The 26,997-nt window shown below is 43.2% G+C and overlaps 1 protein-coding gene across 3 annotated transcripts in view; it reads right to left on the bottom strand.

Annotated features, from left to right (window-relative positions):
- Positions 1-1,515: 1,515 nt before the first annotated feature.
- The window catches only part of ACSL6 (acyl-CoA synthetase long chain family member 6), a 91,464-nt gene continuing 65,982 nt past the window's right edge, over positions 1,516-26,997 (bottom strand). For 2 of the 3 annotated variants that reach the window (XM_060271680.1, XM_060271681.1), the window contains exons 11-21: positions 26,836-26,913; positions 24,862-24,996; positions 22,658-22,792; positions 20,454-20,549; positions 19,334-19,406; positions 18,139-18,227; positions 15,882-15,998; positions 14,770-14,913; positions 13,901-14,002; positions 10,935-11,006; positions 1,516-6,943 (exon numbers count right to left, since the gene is read on the bottom strand). In XM_060271680.1, the coding sequence (XP_060127663.1) occupies positions 6,803-6,943; positions 10,935-11,006; positions 13,901-14,002; positions 14,770-14,913; positions 15,882-15,998; positions 18,139-18,227; positions 19,334-19,406; positions 20,454-20,549; positions 22,658-22,792; positions 24,862-24,996; positions 26,836-26,913 (1,182 nt within the window). In that variant the 3' untranslated portion in view covers positions 1,516-6,802. Of the gene's footprint in view, positions 6,944-10,934; positions 11,007-13,900; positions 14,003-14,769; positions 14,914-15,881; positions 15,999-18,138; positions 18,228-19,333; positions 19,407-20,453; positions 20,550-22,657; positions 22,793-24,861; positions 24,997-26,694; positions 26,773-26,835; positions 26,914-26,997 lie in introns of all 3 variants that reach the window. The other variant, XM_035105421.2, reaches the window with a different exon arrangement.

Consider the following 26,997-nt stretch of genomic DNA (forward strand, 5'->3'; position numbering starts at 1 on the left):
TTCAACACGTAGAAGAATACATCAGTCTGGGGAGGACATTCAACATATGTAGTGCCACAACAAAAAAGCCCTCTCTCTGCTCACACCTAACTTAAGTGACACAGGGAGGATCTCTTAAAATGATCTCTAGTGGTAATACAATTTGGGCAGACTTGTGTGGGAAAAGGTGATCCTTTATGGACCCAGGATCATTGGCCATATAAGGGTTTAAAGGTGGCTACCAGCAGTTTGAATTGTGTCCAAAGCAGAGGCAGTTAAGAGAAGTGATATGTTCCATAAAGCCAATCCCAGTTAGTACTGAGGCAACTGAATTTTGAACTAGCTGAAATTTTTGAGAAATCTTCAAAAGCCTTTGTAATGCACTGTAGTAATATAAACTGGATGTTACTAGGGCATAAATGTGGCTGTGCTACCTTTGTTGAGGAGTTGCAACTAGCACATCATCCTTAGCTGGGAACACTGTATGCCACAGGTGACACTTAGGTTTCCAGCTTTAGTGTTGGATGATTACTTCCAAACTATGAACCTGATTCCTTAGAGGGAATGAAACTCCACCCAGAACTGGTTCAACAGCACTTCTGTGCTCAGACAAATCATTCACCTCTTTCTTGTCTGGAGCCAAGTTTCAGTCAATTCAGCACCTCCATTGCTTCGTCTGGAAGTGGAGCTCTATGACATCAGTTTGCTGGTAGCACCTCACTCTTATATCCCTGAATGGTGTTGCTAAGCTCATGTATGTATTTAAGAAAATAGAGGACAAGATGGAAACGTGGGGACCCCATTGTGCAAATACCACAGGGCCCCATAATGCAAATGCCACCTTCTGGAATTGATCGTACAAGTAGGAGTGGAACCACTGAAGTATAGTACAGTATGTCCAACCTCCAATGGAGAGAGCCAGTCCAGGTGGATACTGGATACCAGATGGTAGCAAAATCCACCGAGAGATCCTGGGTCACAATACCCCATCCCTTTTCTCAGCATAAATCACCAGCCAAGGCCATCTTGGTGTTTGACTGAAACAAGATCTATATCATTATTATCATCCAAGAGCAGGCATCCCCAAACTTTGGCCCTCCAGATGTTTTGGACTACAATTCCCATCTTCCCCGATCACTGGTTCTGTTAGCTAGGGATCATGGGAGTTGTAGGCCAAAACATCTGGAGGGCCATAGTTTGGGGTGCCTGTCCAAGAGTGTCAGCAGCAGAACTGTTTAATGAGTTCATAGAATGTAATAAGCCCCATTATTATGTATGTTGAACTTGCCTTGGTTTAATTCTAGTGCTTTTGATGATAAATTGACCTATTGTTTTTCACTGTAGTTTGCAATCTGATTCAGAGTATATACAAAACCCTGGCTTAGCTGGCCAAAGGCTGTTGACTCTGTTTTGACTAGCATGTCATGATGGCCATGAACTCTGATTTTAACTGGCTGGGGTGTTGATCTTTCCTGCTGGCATAACATCATAGTCATTGTCATTGTGCCAATCTGTTGCCCTCCAGACAGCGATGCACCTCTACTTGAGTCCCACAAGCACAACCAGTGATCAGAGATGATGGAGCTCATAATCCATCAATACCTGTAGGGCAGCACTTTGTCTACCTCTCATATATTACATTATCTTTTTAGGATCAGGTACTAGTGCTAGTACAAAAAACTCGGGTAGGAAATATTATTCCCACAAGCAGTAGCCTTTGGTGCGGTAACATTGTAATCCTGTGATTATACTGGTGTAATAGTGTATATCCTAGCTGGGATATGCACATTTGCTGGTATAGGAAAACTTACAATTTATTTAAACCCAGTTCGTTTTCTGATTTATGCTTTCATATGTCTTTCTTTAAGTACTGACAGTTCAGGGTATGCATGTTTACTCGGTAAGGTGTCCTTCTTGTATTCTGGGTATAATATAGGAACCACATTCATTACAATTATGGCATTATATTTTGCCGTTACAGCTTTTAAAAGCACATGGCCACATGGGCAACCAGCACAGCAGCAATGTCTTCTTCTAATGTACTTGTTTCATAGGTGAGCTAAAAGGGTGGTGATTGGGTGGGAACGACCTGTATGATGCTTAACTCAAGTTCTGCCAGGCTCTTAAATGTTGCAGCATAAATGTGACATAAAGCCAGGAGTAAGTGGCTCTCATGCTACTGTCATATCATATAAAGGGCACCTAAAGTTCAAGGATGCATACTCCCTAGTACTGTAGTATTTGAATCCAGAGACAAAATCCATTGCAAACAGCAGGCAGATAGCAATCTGTCCCTAAGCCATAGTGTTTGCCCTATTTGCCTAACTGCGGTATAATACGAAACAAAAAATAAAAAAAATTCCTTTCAGTAGCACCTTAGAGACCAACTAAGTTTGTCAGAGGTATGAGCTTTCGTGTGCATGCACACTTCTTCAGATACATCTTGCAATGTTTAGCAATCATATAGGGCCAATCTCTAGCTTGGCTCCTTTTTCTGCAGCAAACAACAAACTTGTGTGGGTTTGTGTATATCGAACAACATTCACAACTCAGCCACTAGAGTGGGCAATTGTGATTACTGGGATTTCCCTTATGATGGTTTAAGGAATTGCAATTCCTCAATGAAGGGAAATGCTCAATTGAATTTTTTTTTTCTTTAAGAAAAATATGCTGGCTCCAATCAGTGTTAATCATTTTAAGAACTCTTGGTTTCACTAGAAAAGATCTAAGATTTAAGAAAATGCTTGTCTAACTGAAATCAAAGAGAATGAAAAGTGGCTGGATCATACCCAAGGGGCTTTGGCTGGATCCTGCCCAACATGTTCCTATGTGCTGCTTCAAGTAAAAGTTCAATAAATATCTAAGTAACCTTTGTAGATTGTAAATTGGGGCCGTGAGAGAATTTTAAAGCCAGTGCCAACTACAAATCCTCAATTTCATATAGACCTACTTTTAATCTGTGGGCCAGTTTTCTCCAGTGTTTATAGCTCAGGGAAGTAAGCATTTAGAAAATCATTCCCAAGCATTCCCTTATCCTAAATGGGAAAAAAACACAACAAACTTGTGTACCTTCCTCCTCCAATGAATATGAAAAGTACATGGTGTCATTATCTGCTGTAAAATTACAGCCTAATATTCAAGTGTGGATCTAACAGTGCAGTCTATACATAGCTACTAGAAGTTAGTCCCGTTGAGTTCAGAGAGACTTATGCCCAAGCAGTGAAGCCTAAATTACTGGCTTTAATTCTGCTTTTGCACTGATAGAACTACAAAATGAACCTGGATAATCAGATAAGTTTAAGAATAAAGTGAAACCTTTGTAGCTGGGCTATCAGGAAATCAGAACAGGCATTTGAAAACTACAAAAGAAGTACTTTTTGTACTGGAAGTAGTACTTCAAAAATGCAGTCACTTTTGAAATCTTAACAATTTGTTCAGAACAGACATTAATTAACCAGGCTCAGCATAAACACTTGCTCATTAATTCACTGTCTCTCTAATTTCTAAAAAAGATCTTGCAATCTTAAATTCACTTTGGTCACCCTTCAACATGACCAATTTAGCAGCTCCATGTGGATAAATCATTTAACACCATAGTTATTGGTAAGATGATATGGAGATAGTAGGTCTACTTCAGCTCAAACAAGCCCAAGACTTCTTGATGTGTCTCATGGATAGTTCAGATATCCTAAAACCCCCCAGGTTTCCTCATGGAAAAAGTAACATCTAAGCTGATCTTTCCTTATATCAATATATGTGAGCATTGTGGCTCATTAGGGAGCTCCAGATGCAAAAAAGACCAGAGTTACTGCTCCTTGAATAGTGATATATTAGGGGAAATTCAGCAGGTGTCATGCAGACTGCAGTTGCTAAAATTCCCTATTGTATACAAAAGCCTTTTTTTAAAATATAACCTTGCCATCCTATTCACCATCTTTCAGCTTTTCCACTCGTGCTGATCTACATCAAAAGCAGCTCCTGTATTAATATGGTCACAAGCTTCTTTCTCCATGCAAAGTGCTGTGTGTTGAGAACTTTAGAAAATCTGAACTATGTCTGGGGAGACAGTTTCAAGAAAGCCATATAATCTGTCAGCACTGGATTTGGTTCTATGGCTGTGTTCATATAGCTATGGCATTTGAACTCAGACATTCACGTAACCCTGCCACTGCCACCACTGAGGAATAGTTGTGCAGGAAGGGGCAACCAAAACAATAAACTCCCTTATAAGTTCCCAATATTTAGGGCTTTTTTAGTTTGGGGAAAAGGCAAACATGCATCCATAACAGAGGTGTATAAAATTATGCATGATGTGCAGAAAGTATACAGTGGTACCTCGACATCCGAATTACTCGACTTCCTTTCGACTTCTGAAGTCGGCAAACCCGGAAGTCTTTTCGCTGCGCAGAAGCAGTGCATGCGGTCGGCGCATGCACAGAAGCGCAAAATCGCGCTTTGCGCATGGCAAAGCGGGCACTTCGACAACCAAAGACCTTGACTTACGTAGAGCGCTGCGGAACAGATCGCCTTCGTAAGTCGAGGTACCACTGTATATAGAAAAGCTTTTCTTCGATGAAGTTGAATGTTAGGAGTTTCAGGAAATACTACTTTTGTGCATAAACTGAAGAATTCACTACTGCAAGGTATTGATGGCCACCAGCTTGGATGGCTTTAAGAGACAAATTGATGGAGGGTAAAGCTATCAGTGGCTACTAGTATTGATAGCTATGACCTACCGCCAGTGTTAGGAATACAAGTAGGGATGGTGCTGCTACACTCATGTTGCAGGATTCCCATGAACACCTGGCAGGCCACTGTAGAAACAGAATGGTGGAGTAGACTGGGTTTAGTTTTGCTCCAGCAGAGATCTTGTGTCCTCCTATATGCAGGTACTAGTACTAACTATGCCAGGGCTAGGGAACCTGTGGCCCTCCAGATGGTGTTGAACTCCTGAGTCCCATCAGCCTCGCCCAGCATGGTCAATAGTCTGGTGTGAATGGAGTTACAGCCCAGCGGCAGGTTCCCCAACCCTTGATTCAAGACTACTTCAGAGCAGAAGACTATATTTAAGGTAGTCAGATGCAAAAGGGGACATGGCCCCTGTGCCTTTAGTAGTTGCATAAGAGAGAGGGAACTTCAGCAGGTCCTATCAGCTCTCACTACTGGATGTGCTGGCAGATGGGGCGTTGGGTATCTAGCACCACCGGGTTTGCCCGCAGGTTTCCCATCCCTGATCTACATGCAATTCCTGAGCATCATAAGAAGGCTTGTGCAGGTTCTCCAGAGCAAGCATTAGTTTCTCCACTGAAGCATGGAATATTTATTTAGGCAAATTTCTAAGGTGTTGGCCTAAGAAAATATGGGAACAGGCTCTTTTTCTGCATTTTATTTTTTATTATTCAGCCAAGTGAATCCCTTTCAAGACAGTTGTCAAGGGAGTGAAGCCTTTAGTACTATTTGCTCAGAAGTGCCTGCTATTGGAAAGCGTGAAAATAAGAGGTGGGAACTTGGAGTAGATGCAAGCCTGGTGGAAGAAGAAGCTGGGAGAAGCTGCTTTAAAGTCAGATGATGTGGCCAAACAGCTGTTTGTTAAGACTCTGCATCCTCTTTAAATTATTTGAAACCAGCTCAGTTCTCCTGAAGTGCACCGCTATAAAGTGCTGAAAAGGGAAAGCTCTGACTCAAAATCCTATTCTATTTGGGGTGGTGGGGAGTGGAAGGTGCAAAATTATGCAGCACGTTTATACCAACTATCCTTCTGTTTTGCAAGTTGCTGTCAGGTAGCTGCCACAACACAAGGCAGTTAGTTCTTTAAAAGGGGCAGCCCACAGAGATCCCTTGCTAATTTCAGAAACATCCAAGACACGAGAAATACAAAGAATTACAGGGCCTGTAACATTTCTGACATTTCTGGCACTTACTGGTTAGCATTCACTCAGCATGTGCCACTGCACTATATTAAGTAGGCATGAAATCCAAAGCTCTTCCTACTTCCATACATATGAAAAGCAAACTCTTCCTCCCTTCTGTTCTTTTCGTGAATGGCTCGCACAAGGTGAATTCAATTTATGTCTTGCAGGGAAAGCATAAGTGCTACCATTTAAAGAATGATTAAACAATTGCAGTTATAAGTTCTACATCAGGGTAACAGATTTATTTCTGGCTTTGAGCATCCAAGAACATTGAGGTAGACCACTAGTCTTTGTCAGATATCTCGCTGAGTGGGACCCTGGTACGTTTAAGAGCTCAGTTGCAGTGAGTTCTTGGCCACATATGCACGCAGTAGCAGCCGAGGGTGAAGCTACACCACATGAAGGAAGGTGCCGTACCATGCTAAGGAAGGTGTGTGCATGATGTGCAACCTGGGAACTGCTTGCTTCTAAAGAGTTCTTAATGGTACCCATCCAGAGAGACATCTGGAAACCCTATCACATTATTGAATCATCCAGGAGCTTAGAGGAGTGTCATACAAAATGTGCAGGTCCAGTCTGCTTTTCTTTCCTGTTTGCTAAGGGATTTCTGTTTATGTTTTTGCAGGTATTAATAACAAAGGTGTCTGTAAAATGCTTTCAGAAGGAGTGGGATTGAAAGTAGCTTAACGGTTGTCCGGTATGTTTTTAAGCAATCTTCAAGAGCATCCATGACAACAAGAGGAACTAGAACTAGATGGTAAAGGAATTTACTCAGTGGTGGTGTCTTCCGACAACAGAAGGCTTGCGTGGAAGGTCAGATGCTTATTCGTTTCAACTGCGCCCTTTTCACGTTTCAGTATTATCCTAATGTTGCTACAGAGTCCATTGTTCTGAAGAACTTTCCCCTGGTGTCAGATGGAGATGCTTGAATAAAGCTCTTCTATCTGTTTCTTGAAAAATTCTCTCAGCTCTGGTCTCCTAGCTTTTAACGTAGGTGTCAACAAACCATTTTGTACAGAGAACATTTCGGAGTGGATGTAAACAGCTTTAACCTATAGGGGAGAAAAACAACCCAACATGTTTATAAAAATATACTGTAAAGTTTAATAAAAGGAAACGGCTGATTTGATAGCTGTGTTCCAGACATATCACATTGGTCACTGTGTCAAGTACAGTATTCTGCATACCCACTCCTATGTATGATGTAATAGCCCAGTGCTAACACCTGCCTACTTTTAAATTTAGCCTTTTAGTTGCAGCAATTCATCAATAATGTCCCTAGCTTTGCCCAATACACTGGCTTTTTGAACAAAAGTATCCCCCCATAGGGCAAAGTATGTGACTTTTACAGCATAAATTATAGTAAGCAGTCACTCTGTAATTTCGTTTATCTGACTCCTTAATACAACCCAGACTATTTAGATATTTGAAGTTTTGTCGCTTTTTATTTGCTTGGTTTGTTATTGAAACGTGAACAAATTTAGTGTGCAATCCTGTGCATGTTTATTTGAGAATGAGGTAGCTTGCTGCATGGATGAGGTTCTCTGCCTGTTGCTTTGGTATATATCTCCCAGAGGCCTTGGAACGGAAATTCTAAATGCCTGAACTTGCTACAGAGAAATAATTTGGCTGTTGTTGTTATCACTTGGCATTCAATGGCAGACACAATGTATATTTTATCAACAGACTTTTAAAAATACATTTCTGCATAAAAAACAAGCTTAAAAGGCTCAATTCTAGGATTGAGACACAATGAGGACATGCTGAGTTCTCTCCACCTTCTGCAGAAATAACTGGCACTAGGGGAAATTAAATTTTAACTATTAAAACACCTGACTACCTTTAGCCATGAAAATGAACTGCAGTGCACACTTCAAAGTTTCATGTTGGCAAAAACTTTGCTGCTGCTGTGAAAAATGTGTTGGTGCTAAGCATTAATTCTGGAAGCAACTTAAGGATCATTTATATTTTATTTGCATTTTTACAATTAAGGAGTAACACATTACCGTAGTCATCCATCTTCTATGATGCAGAAAGCGAGTGCTAAATCATGTGTCAATCCTGAATATAGACCTCATAGGAAACTATGTGCATTTGTTCATTTACTGGCAAGTGTCAGGAGTTCATTGTAAGAGGTACTGGGTACAAGGCAACTTGCATATTTTTTATTCTTTGTGGCCTCCCAAGGCACCCCTGAGCTAAGAACACCCAAAATAATTACCTAAGCAACTGGCAGTGACTATAGAGGAAAAGGCTTTGCTCTTAATATCTTCTTTGTACCCATGTTTCCTGCTTGTGATTTTAAGAATTCATTTAGGAGGGTCCCCCCAACCTCACTACACAGTGCTGAAATGCTGCAGGGAAGAGGCATATGTGCCCCCATACCCCCAATGATTATATTGGATGAATTGATAGATTAGTATACCGTGTTTCCCCTTTTTTAATACGTAGTCAGAAAGTAAGCCATGGCAGGGTTTTTAACCATTTGAGAGCTATAAGACATACCCCGAAAATAAGCCATACTTCCGCACCAGCTAGCAGGACCCAGCATGCCGGCCGCGACAGGAGGAGGAAGCCTGCCGGGTCGGGTCAGTGCCCGGAAGCGGCGGTGGCTGCTTTAGTGCCAATAAAGCGTGCAGCAGTGCCGCACGGAGCACCAGCCAGCAGGACCCAGCTCCTGCAATGCCGGCCGCGGCAGGAGGAGGAAGCCTGCGGGGTCGGGTGGGTGCCCAGAAGCGGTGGCGGCTGCAGCGCTGACAAAGCGTGAAGCAGCGCCGCACGAAGCACCAAGGGCACGAGCGGCAGGAGGAAAGAGAGAGAGGCTCGTTACTTGCGGCACTTTAAGAGAAGCAGCCAGAACCGATCTCCATATTCCGAGCCTCCCTTTTGCGCGTGCGGGCATGTTAAAGCCCCGATCACTTCACTCCCCACTTCTTCCTCGCCATCCCTCCCTTTCACGCATTGCCTTGACCCCGCAGCCCCCCTCCCTGGCCATCTTCCCCTAAGTGCAGCGCTGCTTCGTGAGCGCTGCAGCCGCACGCTCTCTGTGTGTGCTGCAGCCGCACGCTCTCTGTGTGTGCGCGTGTCTCTTTCTTTCTCTCCCTGTGCGTCCGTCTCTGTGTGTGTGTGTGTGTGTGCGCGCGCGCGCGTCTCTCTCTCTCCCCCCCCGTGCGTCTCTCTGTGTGTGTGTTTGTGCGCGTCTCTTTCTTTCTCTCCCCGTGCATCCGTCTCTCTCTGTGTGTGTGTTTGTGCGCGTCTCTTTCTTTCTCTCCCCGTGCATCCGTCTCTCTCTGTGTGTGTGTTTGTGCGCGTCTCTTTCTTTCTCTCCCCGTGCATCCGTCTCTCTCTGTGTGTGTGTTTGTGCGCGTCTCTTTCTTTCTCTCCCCCGTGCGTCCGTCTCTCTCTGTGTGTGTGTTTGTGCGCGTCTCTTTCTTTCTCTCCCCGTGCATCCGTCTCTCTCTGTGTGTGTGTTTGTGCGCGTCTCTTTCTTTCTCTCCCCGTGCATCCGTCTCTCTCTGTGTGTGTGTTTGTGCGCGTCTCTTTCTTTCTCTCCCCCGTGCGTCCGTCTCTCTCTGTGTGTGTGTGCGCGCGTCTCTTTCTCTCTCTCCCCCGTGCGTCTCTGTGTGTGTGTGTGTGTGTGTGTGCGCGCGTCTCTTTCTTTCTCTCCCTGTGCGTGTCTCTCTCTCAGTGTGTGTGTGTGTGTGTGTGTGTGTGTGTGTGTGTGTGTGTGTGTGTTTGCGCGCGCGCGCGCGCGTCTCCCCCCCCCCACAGAGAAAAGGTTCCGCTTCGGCTCGTCATTCAACCGCGCGCGCACGCCAGGGGCATGGGCCCAAGCCTCGTCCCCCTCGCGCTTCCCTCACAAGCATCTCAGAGCGGGACGGGTCACGGCCTCCCTCCTCATTCCTCGGCCGGCGTGAGAGAGCCCGGGGAGCAGAAGGATCCCAGGTTTAACCCCCAGGTACCCCCAAGTTTGAAATTCTGGAGAGCTGCTGCCAGCCTGGTTGACAGCAAAACCTGGATAGCACAGTAGGCTAGAGTGTGGTGTTTATAATGTGCGCGGAAGAGAGCACCGAGTGTCCTGAGCCAGTGGGACCCAGTTGTACCAGCACTTAAAAAAAAGACACCCCCTGAAAATAAGCCACCGTGTGTTTTTTTGAGGAAAAAAAGTTATAAGACGGTGTCTTAAAAAAGGGGAAACACGGTATTTCATCACAGGGAGGTTTACAGCAAGGGGGGGGGAAGCAATTTTAAGAGACAGTTCTTAACATTTTTTTATAGACCAGTTTTTGAAAAAGCAGGAAAGCTTTATGTGGAATTGGTTTCTACAGTCTCTATTCTTGTTTAGTGCATGCATTATGACACTGCAAGTGCATTTATTACGCTGTTGCCAAATCCAGTGCACAAATGCAGGCACGCTTAGGAATTCATGTCATTAAACGAATGTTAACAGCTGTTACATTTGTGCTTTTAAAAGTAATAGAATCACAACATGATATTATTTTAGATCATGCTTCTTAAATGGTGTGTGTGTGTGAGAGAGAGAGAGAGTGTGTGTGTGTGTGTGTGTGTGAGAGAGAGAGAGAGAGAGAGAGAGAGAGAGAGAGAGAGAGAGAACATTATGTCCATATGTGAACTTCCCTTATTGGAGGTTTGTAGGTCTGCCGCAAAAATACCTACGTCAGGAGGAGATTAGTCCATGGATGGGGGACAAACAGAACAGCTGTATTTTCCAGGTCAGCTACAAGAATGGTAATTAAGCTGACTTTCCAGTACTGCTCTCAGCTTGAATGGAATGGTGTTTCAAATATTTTATCATGTTATCTATCATAGAGAGACCTTCTTTAACATTACCTTTCATGCATTCATAAACAGACAAGGATAGTGTTATTTCATAGAAGAATACACATTTGAGTACTGAACCACAAAGCATAAGCGAGGCATTGGTGCTTTTATATAATGCATGCTAAAATCCCTGCTATTCAATCACAAAGAAGCTCATCTGCATCTAGTAATCAAAAGCTATCATCAGTATTTAGAATTTACCTGTTCAAACGAATGAAGTCCACTCTCTTTTCCTAACTGCACCATATCTTCCATTATTGCTTTTCTGAGCTCCTAAGTAAGAACATATGAGAACATTTACAGCCAGGAAGTCCTGTTCAAATGCATGCTCCAATATTTAAATAATTATTTATTTGGCTCTCTATTGACAAATAACTTTTCGAAGAAGCAGAGGTTGAAATGTGAGTATACTGTGTAGGACAAGGATAGGAAATGTCAGGCAGAGGGATGAATTGTGTCCGCCCCAGACCTCTTTGTCTGGCCCCTGCAACTCTCCTCAGGCCACACACTTTGCATGCCAAGCTTTGCACTCCAAATACACCTAGCTGGAACGTGTCTTTGAACTCTGATATGGGGAGGATAGAGGCAGGGTGCTTGAGTGTTTGTACAAACTAGCTTATTGTACAAAAGAAAAAATTTACATTTGTTGCTCCACCCATTTTGGGCCACTACTGGCAAGTAGCCCTTCAAGATTGCTCAGAAGGTTATCTGGCCCTCAGCTTGAAAAACATTGCCCATCCCTAAGGAATTCTGGTCCTGTAGTCTTCATGCAGAAGTGTCTGAAATACCTCCTTGATTTAAACTTCCCAAGCACGGACCAAGACAAAGACATAAATTCTTATTCTGGCATGTTGTCTTGGAACTTCTTCTTAGAACTCTGAGCTCTCACTTTCCTCTTTGCATTTAAAATTAAAGTATGAAGGAGTTCAGTGACTGAAACTGTATCTTATAACTCCGGTTCCAAAATAGTAGATTCCATTCCATGGAAAACAGTAGCTGCAACATCCCTACACCTTACACTGATGCCCTTTTCAGTGTTATTTATCTAATGCCATCAATATGAATTGCATTTTGCACAGAGGTCAGGTCCCAAGCCCTGATCAGCTGGCAATCGAAAGAGAAAGTGCTTACAGTCTACTTACTTCCTTAGTGTTCTAATAATCAAGTCCCTGGATTATAGCGTAGGCATCTACTCAGAAGTAAGTCCTACTGAGTTCAATGGAACTTACAGCCTTATTTCTTGAACATCCCAAGAATGTTGCCAGGATTTACATTTGCTACTGCTGACTCCTAGCTGTTCTACATATTTCCAACACCTTACTCAAGTGGTAGTAGCCCACCTGGCTTTGTCACACAGGAGTGGGGAATTAATTAATTATTCAGATACATAGGAGCATAGGAACTGCTTTATAATGAGTTGAGCTATTTGTCTATCTAGTTCAGGATAGCCTACACCAGGGGTCCCCAAACTTACCCGGCTTCGGGCCGGTTCCTCCGGTGCCAATTGCGCGGCGGGCCGGAGGGTGGGGGAACGCGCTCCCATACGTGCACGCGTTTGCTTTTTCTGGCGCGGTGTGGCACCGGAAATGGCTTCTGCGCATACACAGACGTCATTTCCAGTGCAGTTCCGGGTCAGCGTGGGACCAGAAATACCTTGTGCGCGTGTGTATGGGAGCGCGTTCTCCCACCCTCCGGCCTGCACATGTGCACAAGCTATTTCTTGCACCGCGCCGACCCAGAGATGGGCAACCGCACTGCGGCGCGCCGATAAGAGCGGGCGGTGGGGGTTGCCGGGGGCCGCACAATTGGCTCGTGTGGGACGCATCTGGCCCCGGGCCTTAGTTTGGGGACCCCTGGCCTACACTGACTCATAGCAGTTCTGCAGGGTTTCAGACATGGGGTCTTTCAATCCCTGGAACATCCAGGCAGTGTTGAGAATCTTGACCCCTTTTTGCAGGCAGTACATATGTCCACCACTGAGCTATATTCCTTCGCTTATGGCTTCCACCAAAGGTAAATGTGCTGGAACACCCGTAGAAGAAATAAAACCTGCTCTTTAGTAGCTTTGCCGTCTTCTTTCTGGAACATTACTGCAATCTTTATCTAGTCTAGGCAACAGCAGAGAAATCACATGGTTTGGCGCTGGCTCAGACATTCCAAGCCCAAAAAAACAAAATGAAACAAAATCACATATCTCACTGTGCAAAAAAATAGATGTTATCTTGTAGCAATGGAACAGTACTGATAAAGAAAGTGGAAAAAACCCAAGATGTTAACTAGCTCCTGTTATAGGACAGAGCTTTCCTTATCTAATGGGATCTTTCTAACAGATGTCCCAGTCTCTTAACACAGTAATCACCTAGCTACTTAGAGCCAGAATTACACATTATGTTAAAAGCAGTTTTAACTACAGTGCTTTGGAATTGGCGGTGCCTTTCTTTATGAAAAGAAGCTGTGAGGGATCGTGACCAGGGTTAAAACCCCTTTCCCCTTTTTGCCTGAAAACTATCCAATGCAGTAAATATGTCCTTTGGGGGTATTATTATTAGCAGGAAAACAGGGAATGTTCCCTCCTTCCATGCTGTGGATCTGATCCAGAGGCCCCTATAGCAGCTTTTTTTCTAAAGAAAAAGTCACAGTCAGATCTAAACACATTAGCTGAACTGTTTTAATTCAAAAAAATAAAATAAAAAAAATCCTCCCAGTAGCACCTTAGAGACCAACTAAGTTTGTCATAGGTATGAGCTTTCGTGTGCATGCACACTTCTTCAGATACCTACCTGTAACTTGTTTTAATTCAGCCACTCCCATCCTGGTGCTCTCCTGATATTCTGGATTACAGCTCCCATCATCCCTGACCCCCATCATGCCTGACCTTTGGCCATGCTGGCTAGAGCTGCTGAGAGTTGGGAGTCCAAAACATCTTGGGGGCAACAGGATATGGAAGGCTGCTTTTAATGTAACATTGAAGTTGGCCTCTCAGCTTATCATATTGCAGCATTCGCCTTAAGGCTCTTTCAGTGCATTGGCAAATTCTGATCTACAAATTATAATTATAATCTATGTTTGTCTGTTTGTTCGCGCGCGCACGCACACACACACACTCCCCAAATTGGCACTGAATTGCATGTTGATAATGCACAGGAACATGTACATAAGCAATTTACCGCATTTTCACAGAGCTCTGCAAAAAATCCATCAAAGCCTCTTTTCTTGGCCCAGGCTGGCATGATTTCAGCATCAGGTACAACAACCCCCACCAGGAAGGCCTGCAACGATACAGATAAAATTGGGGACTGTATTTGTGGTACAGTAAACACATCTTGATCCCTTGAATTTTGCTGTGCTCTCTTATCTGTGCTTCTTAAATAAGAGTGCTTGTCAAGTTCTTTGCCCTTTGCCCCCATTCTTCAAACAATGACACAGCAGCTTCTGCATCACAAGAGTCAGAGCACTGTGTTGTGTATGTGTGTGGTTTTTTCCTCAGTAGTGGAGGTTCAGAGCAGAGCTCTGTTCTCTTAACTTTTGATAATGGCTTCCATATAAATAGTTCTGCAGTAAGTTACTCCCACTTCTCCTCCACAGTCCTTCAGCAATTCCAGTTCCATCAGGAGGCTGGCCCCAAATGTTACAAAATCTGCATGTGGGTGTGTTGCTTGACTCTGCTTATACAGTTGTTTTCCTATTGATCTATACAGACTTTTTAGAGTATGCAGGTCAATCAATGTCCGCTAATGACCGCTGTTCCAGAAAGTTTGCTACATGTCCCAGAATGCCTCGTGCCTGGGACATCAGTGAGCGAATGCTGTGCTCCTCTCTTTAAACTATGTATCTAGCTGCTGAACTTACCGGTACCTGCTCAGCAGGTAACAGACACCAACATCTTGTATCCATTTTGCACATTATTAAATGGAATAAAGATGACACCTTGCCTGTTCCTAAATACAACCCCACCCAAACCCAGGAAACAATACATAAAATGGTATAAAAGGCATGACCAAATTTCAAGAAATGTTTAGAAAATGGATAGCGTTACCTGTAAACTATCTCCATGCACGTATATCTGGGCGACAGGCTCGCTGCGAATGTAGATATTCTCAATTTTCTCTGGTGCAATGTATTCTCCCTGAGCCAGTTTAAATATATGCTTTTTTCGATCAATTATTTTAAGTGTACCATTCTGTGAGTAAAAAATAACATAAGAATGTAAGAAGAGTCTGGCTGCTGGATCAGACCTAAGGCCAATTCAGTCCGGCATCCTATCTCCCATAGGGGCCAATCAGATGCCCAAGGAAGCCTGCGAGTGGGGACACACTTATGCATCAGCAAGTAATCATGTAGAGTTATGGAAAAGTGAGATCACCTTGCCTGCAACTCACTCCAGTCTACTGGGTCCCTTCTGAGCTGCAGATTTCAAACAGATTTCAAATTTCTCAGACTGGCCAATGAAGCTAAGGTCAAATATCTATGAAACCTAACAGAAAGTGGCAGGCCCAGGCATAGTAGAGCCACGGGCGGTGAGGGGGTTAGGTATAACATTAATCACAATAACACAAAGAACAGCAGTGTTGGGATTTAAACAGGTTTTGGGGTAGACATTGGGTGGGTATCCTGAACTCAACCAGCCCAACTGCTGATTGATGATTGGCAGGGTTGATCAAGGTTATGGGTCGCCCTGTGATATGTATCATATTTGGGCAAACCCCAAAAACACCGTTTGGGGTGCTATAGCCCATTAGCTCCCAAGCTAGACATCAGAACAAGAAGTACCTCCCCCAGGCTCCCATTAAGGGGATACCCTGTGACCATGGAGCAGGGGAGGGGCCTCCACCCCCACCCATATAGACTGAGGATCCAATCCAATGCCTTATCCACCAGTAAGTTGTGATAATTGCTATGAGTTAGCCCATAAACCCATAAAATAAGGCCGGGGGAGGGCTGGAATCTGAAAGGAACCAATGTTGGAGCTTAACCCTGATGTACACAGACACTTGTATTTCAGTATTGTGCCACCTTTAATTTTTATCCACTGCTATACTGTACTCATGATCTGACGTACACATCAGTGTCTAATTCACTTATTCCTTTGGTCAGAGGGACTTGTAAACCTGCAATCTTAGTGTGCAAAGTTAGCATTTCAGTACATACGTGCAACCATTTCCCGACATCCCCAGTATGAAGCCATCCATCCTTGTCTAAAGCTTCAGTGGTTCTCTCTCTATCTTTCAGGTAGCCCTTGAAAACGTTTGGACCTTTCACACAAATCTGCAAGAGATAGATCTGCTGATACACTGCAGGGTAGACATCTTTTTTAAAAAAAAGAGACTTAGGCCAATTGTTATAACTTCACACAAATGATGAATATATAGGTAAGTCTTCAAGAACCTCAGCCTGTGGATTATACTGAGCCACACAATATTTGCCACTCTTATTTTATAATCACGTGCCACTAAATAGTGGCATAACACTTTTCTGGGGAGGGGAGGGCCAACCACACAAATATACAGTTGGCACCACTGATACAAGGTGGGAGACTCAGGAAGCTGGACCTGTGAGTTCTAGAAGCACAGCTGTTTGCCTATGAGGACTCTGTGCCAACAATGAGTAGATTGGATCATGTGTAATGCTTCCTGAGTGAAGGTTTTCTGTTCTATCTGAGCAAAGAACAGCCGACATATGATGTTTTGTGATATTTGGGTTTATTTACAAATTTATCCAACTACCTGGGCTGTATTTTGGAGAGGCTATATCAGATAGTTGTTTTTAATTATTACTTTTTAATGCTTCCCCCCCATTATATCCTGTAACAATGATGCATGAGAAAGCTGCAACTTTTTGCTTTGTTGTATTGCAGTTTGCAAAATAAAATTATGTATTAAATAAATATATGCAAGTTAAGCATAGGTGGAGGTAGACAGCTTAACATTCAACAAAGCCTGTCCATTGTTCCCATACCAGATTGCCAGAGAAAGACACCTTTCTTCCTCCTCAGCTGCTGTTAGCTTACAGCTCCAAGCTTTCTCTGTCTCCAAAACTCCAATTGCTCTCCTGTTTCTTTCTTGCATGCACATATTTTGCTTACAGTTACACCATCCTCAGCTGGGTGTGAAATGTGTGTTGCCATATCAGACTGTTGCAGCAGAAAGAGTCATGTTGTAGAAGACTTAAGAAATGCCTCATGGCATAAGCTTTCATAGTCCACAATAACTTATGCCCTAAGACAGGCATCCCCAAACTGCGGCCCTCCAGATGTTTTCGCCTACAACTCCCACGATCCCTAGCTAGCAGGACCAGTGGTCAGGGATGATGGGAATTGTAGTCCAAAACATCTGGAGGGCCGAAGTTTGGGGATGCCTGCCCTAAGACTATGAAAGTTTATGCTATAACTTATTTGTCGGACTTTCAGGTTCCACTCTTCATTGCCCCCCCCCCCGGCAATTCAAATTATTCCAGAGAGAACCAAGAAACCATCTTTTAATGATTAACCGTTTTTTGTTCAAAACCAAACTGTGCTTCCCCTTTATCACATACACAGCCCAACAAGACAACGACAAAAATCCACCAACAGCATACGAATCAATATGGCTAACCTGATTCAAAACGTCCACCCACCCCACTCACGCATGAAAACAGAGCTCACCACAGCCAATCACAAACCAACAACCACACCCTAGGCCAACTCCAACCTCTCTCACCACCAAAGGAACACAAGCGAATAGCAGAGAACCTGCCACAAGCAATGCTGACACAAAACCCCACGCATATATTAAGTAAAACAGAAACATCCCCACCCCCACTCACCTTTCCTCCCTTTTCTTCCTAATATAACACTAATGTCTCAACAAATGAAACTGATCTGTAAAAATGTTACTTGGGGAAAAAAGAGAGGCTCATCCTTTTGTAAACCAATAAAATCTTTAATAAAAATAATTTTAAAAACCAAACTGTGTTCCTGCATTCCTTCAAAGCAAATCCACAGTAATAGTCCTATTCACAGTAATCAGATAGCAGCCTCATAACAGCCAGCCAGCAGGACAAGATGAATGTCTGCTCCACTGCTACCATCTTACTCCAAGGATGCTGTATATATTCCATTGTGCCTGTTTTCCTTTGGCTGTTCATCCTAAACTAGGCTTCTAAGGAGTTATGTCATGAACCTTGTTCCTTCCCAGCTCCTGTCAGTTCCAGGAATTCTTGTCACTACCCTGCATGAAGTTTGGATCATCAATACTGAAATGAAAGAATGAGACCCAATGCCCGACTTGCTTGCCTGCCTTCCTGAGCACCAGAGCAAACTCCTGCACCTGAGCTTGTTGGTCATGTCGAGAAATATATATCTTTGCCTCTGGAAAATGGTTCATTGGCTTTTTTAAACAGCAAAGAGTTCAGGAAGAGTGCATATTACCTCTCCTTCTCCTTTAGAAGAAAAGTAATTTAGTTCTTCAACATCCACCAGCTTGATTAAATTACAGGGCAAAGGTGCTCCAACATGACCTGCAAATCACAGAGAGATGATAGTTTATAAAGTTGCAAGGTGCCCTAGAGGTCATCTAGGCCAACAACCTGCCCAGTGCAGGATCTAATCCCTTGGCATAGATTTATGAAAGTGACAGGGCAGTTCACAGTGCTCGCTGGTGAAGGAGACTGGTCTGCAATTGAGCTGCTGGCTTCTTGCCAAGGAGACATTCATCTTTTTAAAAAAATTAAAGTATAACAAAAGTAAAACGACTACAGCAAATTATTATCATAAAAGTATCTGAACATTGCTGAAGATGCAGTTTTATTGCTAGTGTATTGAAAAATAATAATTGTAATTAGGAGTGATGGGAAAGAGCACATATAACTCTTTCTAAGGACAATCCAAGGGAGGAAACAAAATCCAAACAGGGCCACATATTATCGTAAGTCACAGAAGCTGGGATCTAAAGAAATGATATACGCATACTGATAAGTAGCATTTGTTTAGGCTGAGCACAGCTGTTGTTTCAGTGAGAAAAGGGACAAACCACGGATTGGTTTTTAAAGCTGCTTGCCTTTTTGGCAGTGAAAAATGCTGAGCCCAAAGCTGCAAAGTATACCATGATTACACATGTCATTCTCCTGCACACACATACATGGCATCTTAGGATTCTGACCTAATTGTTTTCAAGCTTAAATAAGCTAATGAAACTTGCATTATAAAACAGAGTTTCTTGAGGGACTGCCTTATTCCTTATATACCTAGTAGGTCACTGCATTCTACAGGGGTTTACTGTATCCTTAAAATCTCTGAAAGCCACAGTATTTCAAAGCAGAGTTTTCAGTGTAGCTGCTCCTGTTTTGTGGAACACTTTTCTCTGTTGGGTATGAAAGGTGCCCACTATGTGTAGTTTCTGGGGGGAAATGGTAGACATAAATATTTTGACAAGCTTTTCCATCTGGATGAAAAGGTCCCTGTCTTTGATGTTCATTTTGTATTGTTTTCACAACTAACTTTATTTGGCCTTTGTATTGTTTTTACAATTATTCTTAGCTGTTTTTATTCTTTATCTGAATCGTTTCGCAATGCATAAAAAGGCAATTGATTACTTGATGATTCTGTACCCTGCCTGGTTTATTACCTGATGTCCAGTCCCCCGGAGTAGTGAAGGTACAACCAGCTGTGCATTCTGTTTGACCATAGCCTTCATAGACCTGTCAAAAGTATGTAAGAAAATAAGAACAACTTTACTGGGTCAGACCAAAGGTCCATCTGGTCAAATCAGATGCCTTTTGAAAGCCTTCAAGCAGGACAAATGGACAGCTGAATTCTCCCACTTGTGATCCTCAGCAACTGGTATTCAGAGGCATAACACATTAAAGACAGAACAGGTATTCAGAGGCCTGCATCATTTAAACAAGGTGATGCTAATTTCACCATTTTGAAGGCAAAAAAGAGAGAGCAATAAATACTTTTCTCTCCAGTGTTAGACTCAGGAAGAACATAATCTAAATTACAATTGTGTACAATAATAGCTTCTGATCGCTGAATGTAGAGATGGAGGAAGACATTAAAGATGGAGGAGAAATATCTCCTTTGTAGGAACTCTGGAAGCAGCTGAAGAGGATGCACTTTGGAACTTGTACTGCAAGCTAGGAAAGCCATTAGTACCTGGCTGAGAATGGCATGAACCAATTATTGGTCAAGTTTAGTGCTAGAGGCCCACACTTGAAAAGGCCTATCGGTGGTTGCTGCTAAAGAAAAAGGAATGACACCGCAAGCTGGTTTTGTCTTACTCAGCATCCCTGCCACCTTGAACACCCATTAAAGAAGGGTGGATGCATCCAACTTATTTCTTAAAACGGGAGATCTTCAGTTGTATTTAGGAAACACAGGGGCATCCAAGGATGGGGGTTTCCCCTTAGACAGAACTGGAAGGCAGACAAATTTGGCCCCAATCCGTCTATAGTACCTTCCCTACCTGATTGGAGCCGTAAATTAAAATCTAGACACAAGTTTTGATCAGATCTTTACCATTAGCTTATTACTTTTGTAAGGGACTTACTGTACATAAACATGGCTTTTTATATGGTCCTAATACTTAACTCTCCCTATTTTCATTATGGATGTGTTTAGTTCCTACAGTGGTATCAGTTAATACCACAGCTCATTTTTAATAACCTAGCTTTCCCCTAATGGTAGCAGAACGTCTAGCTAGGAAATAAAAAGTGCAACTGGATAAATGTACAGGTGCAACATACCTGACATCCTAGGGCTGCTCGAAGGAAGCCCAGAACAGTTGGAGAAGCAGGAGCAGCTCCTGTTACAATCATCCTTACACAGCCACCCAGGCTTGCCTGTTGGGCAAAGAGAACTTTGAAAAAACAGCATATAGCAAAATGAATTTATTGTACATATTTGCACATTATACTTTGGGCTTTCAGGGACAGCAAAGATCAGCCTACCCGTTAGATCTAATCAAATAGTTTATTCCTATATTTCCAAACCTCTTTCCTCTTCCACATTTATGAAGTTTACACTGCATGCTGGAAGTCTGCTCCCCTTCCCGGGGGGACAGTGTTGTGGGAGGGCATCCAGGACCTCCCAGTAACCCAGCTGTGGGTGGAGGGATGCCGCCCAAGTCATAGGGACTCCTGGCCACATCACGCCCCCCAGCTGGCCAATCAGGTTGGCCGGGGGCATGGCCACTAGCCATTTAAGTTGGTGGCGAGCCTTTGGGGCTCGAGTGGCGGTTAGGCATTTGGTAAGCATTGTTTATGGGAGGGGAGGTTGTTGCCTCCGCCTGCCCCTTCACATTAAGGGTATCCTGTTAAAGGGATCTGGGTGTGCGGATCCTGTCCAAAGCCTGGGCGTGGGCTAGGGCCATGCCACGACCCCATCGGGGACCCCGAGGGTGCTCTTAATTGATGTATACCATAGGGTTCCCCCTACTGGTGGTTTACTCTTATGATACTCCCTGCAGAACGGCAGGAGTCAGGATATAGTCCGATTTCACCCAATGCCTAAGCCAAGCCGCTCACATCTGTAACCAATAAAGTTGTGGCCTGTTTTATCCCATTAACCTAAACATGTGTGTCTGTGTGTTTATTATCTAATGGAACTGCGGGTCCCGGGGCCTCGCCACGCAAACAACTACATTCCTGACTTTGCCACACATAACACACACACACCTCAGCCTATGTTCTGGGAGAAATGGGGTGGGGTGGGAGGGTTGTTCTGAATCCATAATATGGGCTGTAGAGTATTCTGTTTTCATGTCAAATAAAACTGGATTGTCTGTATCCAGCGATGGTTTAGCACTAGCAGAAAGTGTACCCTCATGCAAACCATGACATCCAATTTTCATGGATTCCTTCCCTACCCACTGCAGTCCCTGCAAAGCTGTTCCAAATATCACGGGATAAGGTACAGAGGTGCAGCAGGTAGGAACAATGGGTGAAAATTGGATGCCCCGCCATACAAAATCATAAGCATTTTCTACTACTGCAAAGCCACAGCTGGCCACAACCTTGTATTTTAGTGTCTTGCCTTTAATTTTTATCATTACCATTTTTTTGGAGGAGCACACAATTGGTTGGAGCAAGTACTGTTGAGTAAAACTCTAACTAATGTATTTGAGACCTTCTGATAGACTCTGAATAGGATCTTGCTTCTTACTGGTCCAAGCTTTCCTTTTGTGTTTCTAGTAATGGCTTCATTTCTTGCCTCATGCCCTGCTCCCAAATGTGCTCTGGGGGCTTGAAAGTAACCCCAGAACAGCACACAGGGGAGCAGGAATGAGATAGTTCTATCAAGTAAGCAGAAATATTTGCCGATGAACAATCTCCCTAGAGCTACATTCAATTCTACTTTTGGTCTGCGAATTTTCACAATAAGAGGATCAGGATTCTATAAGAAGAATGGCGTCTGTTTGGGGTCTCTGTTCACTCCAGCAATCCTGAATTAGTCACTTTGATAGCAACATTTCCTGTGATTTTCACAGTTTAGTTTTATGCAAGCTCACAAGTACCTAAAACAGCTGATAGAGAGTGAAAGATTAGTTGACTCATAAGCAAGTTGCTTCTGTGTGTTGCAAGGACAGGGCAGTGCCGTGGCTCATGCCTGAAAATTAAGTCAGGGATTCATCCAGTTTAGATTAAAATCCAGACTGGAAGAGACTTCCTGGTTTACTGCCAGTAAAACTGTTGCTAGGGAGCAAAGACCCATTCAGTGACTGGGACCCACTCAGCCCAAGGTTTGTTTCCAGTCATTTGAATAACAATGGCATTCAAAGGCCTCACCCATAAAAATTGCTGCTGGGGCCAAAACCCAATCCTCTACAGGGCAAGAAGGCTCCCTGGGAAAGGTTGCCTCCACCCCCATTAGCAATTTTTCTAGTTTCATTTACAATTTCATTTTTGTAACGGGTTCCTTGCACAAGTGCCCATTTTTTCCAGATCCTTACCTGTATTTTATTAAAGAATAGTTTATCCCACAGGCTGTCATTTCTGATTATTCCACTTTGAACTTCTGCCTTTTTACGCTCGGCAGCAAATTCCAGAAGCCAGCGTTTCAGTGGGGTGTCTGCTTGACTGAAGATCTAAGAGAATGCAGAATGGCAGGGCGTGGGGAGAGAGAAAAGATTGCGCAGCTTAAAAGGGAAGCGGGACCAAATTTATCACTGGCATAAGCAGACAGGGCTCCACAGATGCCAGCAGTATAATTAATTGTTTGAATTAATCATAACTATACCACTGCTAAAAGTTAACAATAAAGCTCTTCTGCTGCAATTCACTTTGAATTATACAAACAAAATCACTGAAAAGTATGTATAGAGACTAAGGTATCCCAAGGGCTTCCATTGTGTAATTAGCTTGGCATAGCTATATAGAATTATTGGGGATATTGTAACAACAGAATAGAATCATCTGGCTGCTGCAGAGCAGTTCCCAGTCTGTTAATGAGCTAATTGTGGCTGGTTGTTATTTTTATTAATGTTTTATGCAGAGGCAATTATGGCAAATCTCCATGTCAAACCAACCTAAGATTCATCAGAAATTATATTATAAACAGCCCCTAATGAAAAAAATGTTAGGGAGTGGAAGTCAGACTGCTTTCACATTGCCGTTTACAGCTTCAAGTGTGTTGATTCACAAGCTCCTTTTTCTGCTTGCAAATCCATTCTTAGGTATATAATGCTGGTACACAGCAAAGACGTGAAAAAGCAAAGAAATGTACAGGCTTCGGCAGCCTACGGGACACATTCCTTGCTGAGGGCCACATTCCAGGATTGGGTGGGGCCACAGGTGGAAGTGGGCAGAGCAATAAATATACCGGTACATGTTATGATTGACTGGTTTCTACACATACACACCTTTCTTTGTTGTCTGTCCAGATAGGCAAGAGATTTCACTAGAATTCAGCCCCCACCCCCCACCCCGAAGTATTTTACTGTCAAATGTTGCAATACGATGTACACATGCTTGTCTTCCACATCTGATTTCATTAAAGAAAAGGAAAGAACGTTGAACCAATTTCCAATCAAAAAATATATAAATTGTATCTAGAAGTCTGTTTTGTATCTAGGGGGGTAGATACAGAAAACCTAGACGAGAACTGGGTACCAATAATAAACGTGTATCACATTCATAGTATCCGGGTAGTATCCAGATATGACAGGTAAATCAAGCATAGTGCAGTCATAACGTCATTAGAAGGGGAAAAAAGTAGGTCAACTCTTAACAGACACTCCTGAAGCATCTGTGGCAAATTTGCTGTTGTGTACCTTTCACAGCTTAGCAGCACCCCATGCATGTAAAGCACCAATCAGTTCTTGGTGAGAGCTGGGAACATATTGATGACATCACCTTGCCCTAGTACACTTTCCCCGCCTACAAACATAGCACAATCAGAGTGCTGGAAAGAGTCTACAGTGGCTCCCTGTCAGAAACTTCCCATGGCCCAGTAGTGAGGAGGCTTGCATTTAGAAACTGGAGGCTGCTCAGGAGAAAGATGCTAATTCCCCGCTCACAAATAGCCTTAATAACACTGCACATGACACTTTAACACTTGCTTTTTCCAAGTCGGTGGAAAGGGAGCTTCTCTGATAAAGCAGAGTGGATGCTGCATTGTTTGTATGGATATTTTATTACGTAATTTTGTGCTTTTCTTGAAATCGCTTTAAGACTCCTTTCCGTTGTATGAACCAATACATTATTTTAGTAAGCAAAACAGCTATGATTAACAGACCATGCCCACAAGTCAAAGCTCACCTTCTGGGCATCCTGCTAGCAACAATAATCTTCAGGCATAGAAAAGCATAGGTGGTGGAACTAGAGGCACAAGTTTCTTCTGTTCAGTATCCTATCTGCTAAGCTACAACATCAGACAGAAGGGAGACTCATACTGGGGATGTGCAAGTTATACTGATTACATGTTATAAACAGTAATGCACAAAACTAGATCTAACTTGGGAGTTCATTTCACTTCAAATGTGATAACTCTGAGTAAGTATGTTACTGCTGGTTTACGACAAAGTGGAAAACAAAGCAGCCAAAGAATTTAAGATGCAAAAAAGAAGTATTCAGTAGGTCCACTTAACTTCATTGGGTAACAAGATTGTAGACCATCACTGATTGTTTTAATCCCTAAAACATATGTTAGGCTTACCTTGTCATACATCCTGTTCAGCAGTCTCGGCACAACAGGAAATATGGTGGGACGTAGTGCTTTCATATCATCAGACAGTAGGCGAATGTCCCCTTGGAAGAACCCAATTCGCCCACCATGGCAATACACTACAGACTGTGATGGGAAAGGCAGAAAAAAATAAATTATTTTCGTTTAATCGCATACATAGCGACTATTCTTCCTGTTCATTTTAAATAATGCTTTCTTAAGCATTATTTGGGTGTTTATGAACAGCTCTCCTTGATCTGGGTCATTTAGTGTGGGTCATTTGGTCATAATGTTAAGATCTCAGCTGTGTGATTGGGATCGGGTTTGGATTGGCAGGCCCCAACATTGGAGGAGGAAACTGAAAGGAGATCTGAATGGTGAGATCAGGTGTTGCTACGGGTAGACAGGGAATCTGGAGCCTAGGGGTGCAGTATTGTTGCCTAGAAGCAGCTGCCACCTTCGCAGAAGGGAGCAGACCCACCCACCCTGAAGGAGCACATGATTGCAATTCTGACATTCCTACAAAGTGAGTGAATCTTGTAAGTGAGCATGCCATGCCATTAAAAGGTTAGTGGGTGGGGCATGAAACCTGTCGGGACATCTTTGTGGCTTCCATCCAGTTCTGAAAGTATTCCCTGATTCCTGAACTCCTGAACTCTTTGTCTTCTGCTGACCTTGCACCATTACTTGCCTGAATAAACATCTCTTCTTACTCACATGTTAGGGTTTCTGTGTGTTGGGTGTGAGCCAGGACACCTACATGCAAAGGGTCTTGTACTTTTCCCAGTATATGTTCGCATAGACAACGTAATATGTGAGCCAGATGATTTATGAACTGGAAGCAGCTACTCTCATTATGGTGCCTGTGAAAACTGCCTCTCCGGTTGTTAATTTATATAGGGGAGTACTCAATGCTGCCTGTCCATTGACAGAAGGAATATGTCAGCAGAATGGGATAGGGAGGCATTTTTCTCCTCCCCACCCCCAAATCTGTTATCAAGAGATGTGCAATTTCTAGCCTCTCTCAGAAAATAATATGTTGTTATTATTTAACCTCTGGGCCTTTCCGTTCTTTTGCATGGTAACTGGATTAATCTCAAATTTATATTAAAGAGACCTTAATTGTTGATATTTGTTTCCTTGCTAAAGGAAAACTACACTTGATGCTGTGATTCAGGCTATGTTGGGGGCAGTTTTCTTCAGACCCAGCTTTAAGTCAGTGGAATAAAAGAATGCTCATTCAGTCGTGTATAAGTCCACTAGAAATTTCAACACTAGTTTCCGAGCAATCAGTATCCTATTATGCTGCAGCAGACAATTTCTGCAGAAGCTGGAAGTTGAGGGATATATAGTCTGGGGCGGGGAGGTGCCAAAGAACTGGGGCTTGAAAATTCCCTGTCAAATAGCCCATGGCATTTCTGGGGTGTAAGTGTTTTTACTTTTACAGTAGACAGGCTGCAGTTGCAAACCTCATTGCAGCCACTGAATCCATAGTTCAAAAGCCTTCACTTTTGGTTAAGCACTGTTTCCCATGTTGCCTAAACCTAGAGCTGTTCTTAATGGTAACTGTGGTTAGTTTAAACAATACAGCTTCAGAAACTAGGCTTTGAACTGGGCTTGTGGAAACGGACCATGCTGAAATCACTCCTTTTCTCAGCCATGCGGAGGAGGAGGAGTGTGTAAGCCTGACACTGCAGCTCAGTGCAGCTTGTGCGCATCACGCTAAACTACAGTTTAGTGTGGCATACAAATGTGACCACCGTTCATTAGCAGACTCATTGATCAAGGGGAATTAGTGGACTTCCACTGACGCTGAGACCTTACCTGTACCATTCTCTCAAACATGTGTGCTAAAGGCAAATAGGAAATGTGTGCATCCTCATATGTAGGAGACCACTGACTCTGGAAAAAAAACAAAAACAAGGAGCCCCGCAAGGCCCGGGTCAGTCTAGACAGGTTTCTTACCTGTATCACTCTTTCAAACATGTGAGCCAAAGGCAGGAAGGAGATGAGCACATCGTCCTGTCTCGGAAAGATCACTTTCTGCAGATGAAGGGCATGGGAGACAGAAAGGAAAGAAACACTGACAGGAAGACACAACAAGAAAGTCATAAAACAATAAAAAAA

This window comes from Zootoca vivipara, chromosome 2 (genome assembly GCF_963506605.1).
Source record: "Zootoca vivipara chromosome 2, rZooViv1.1, whole genome shotgun sequence".
NCBI lineage: Eukaryota > Metazoa > Chordata > Lepidosauria > Squamata > Lacertidae > Zootoca > Zootoca vivipara.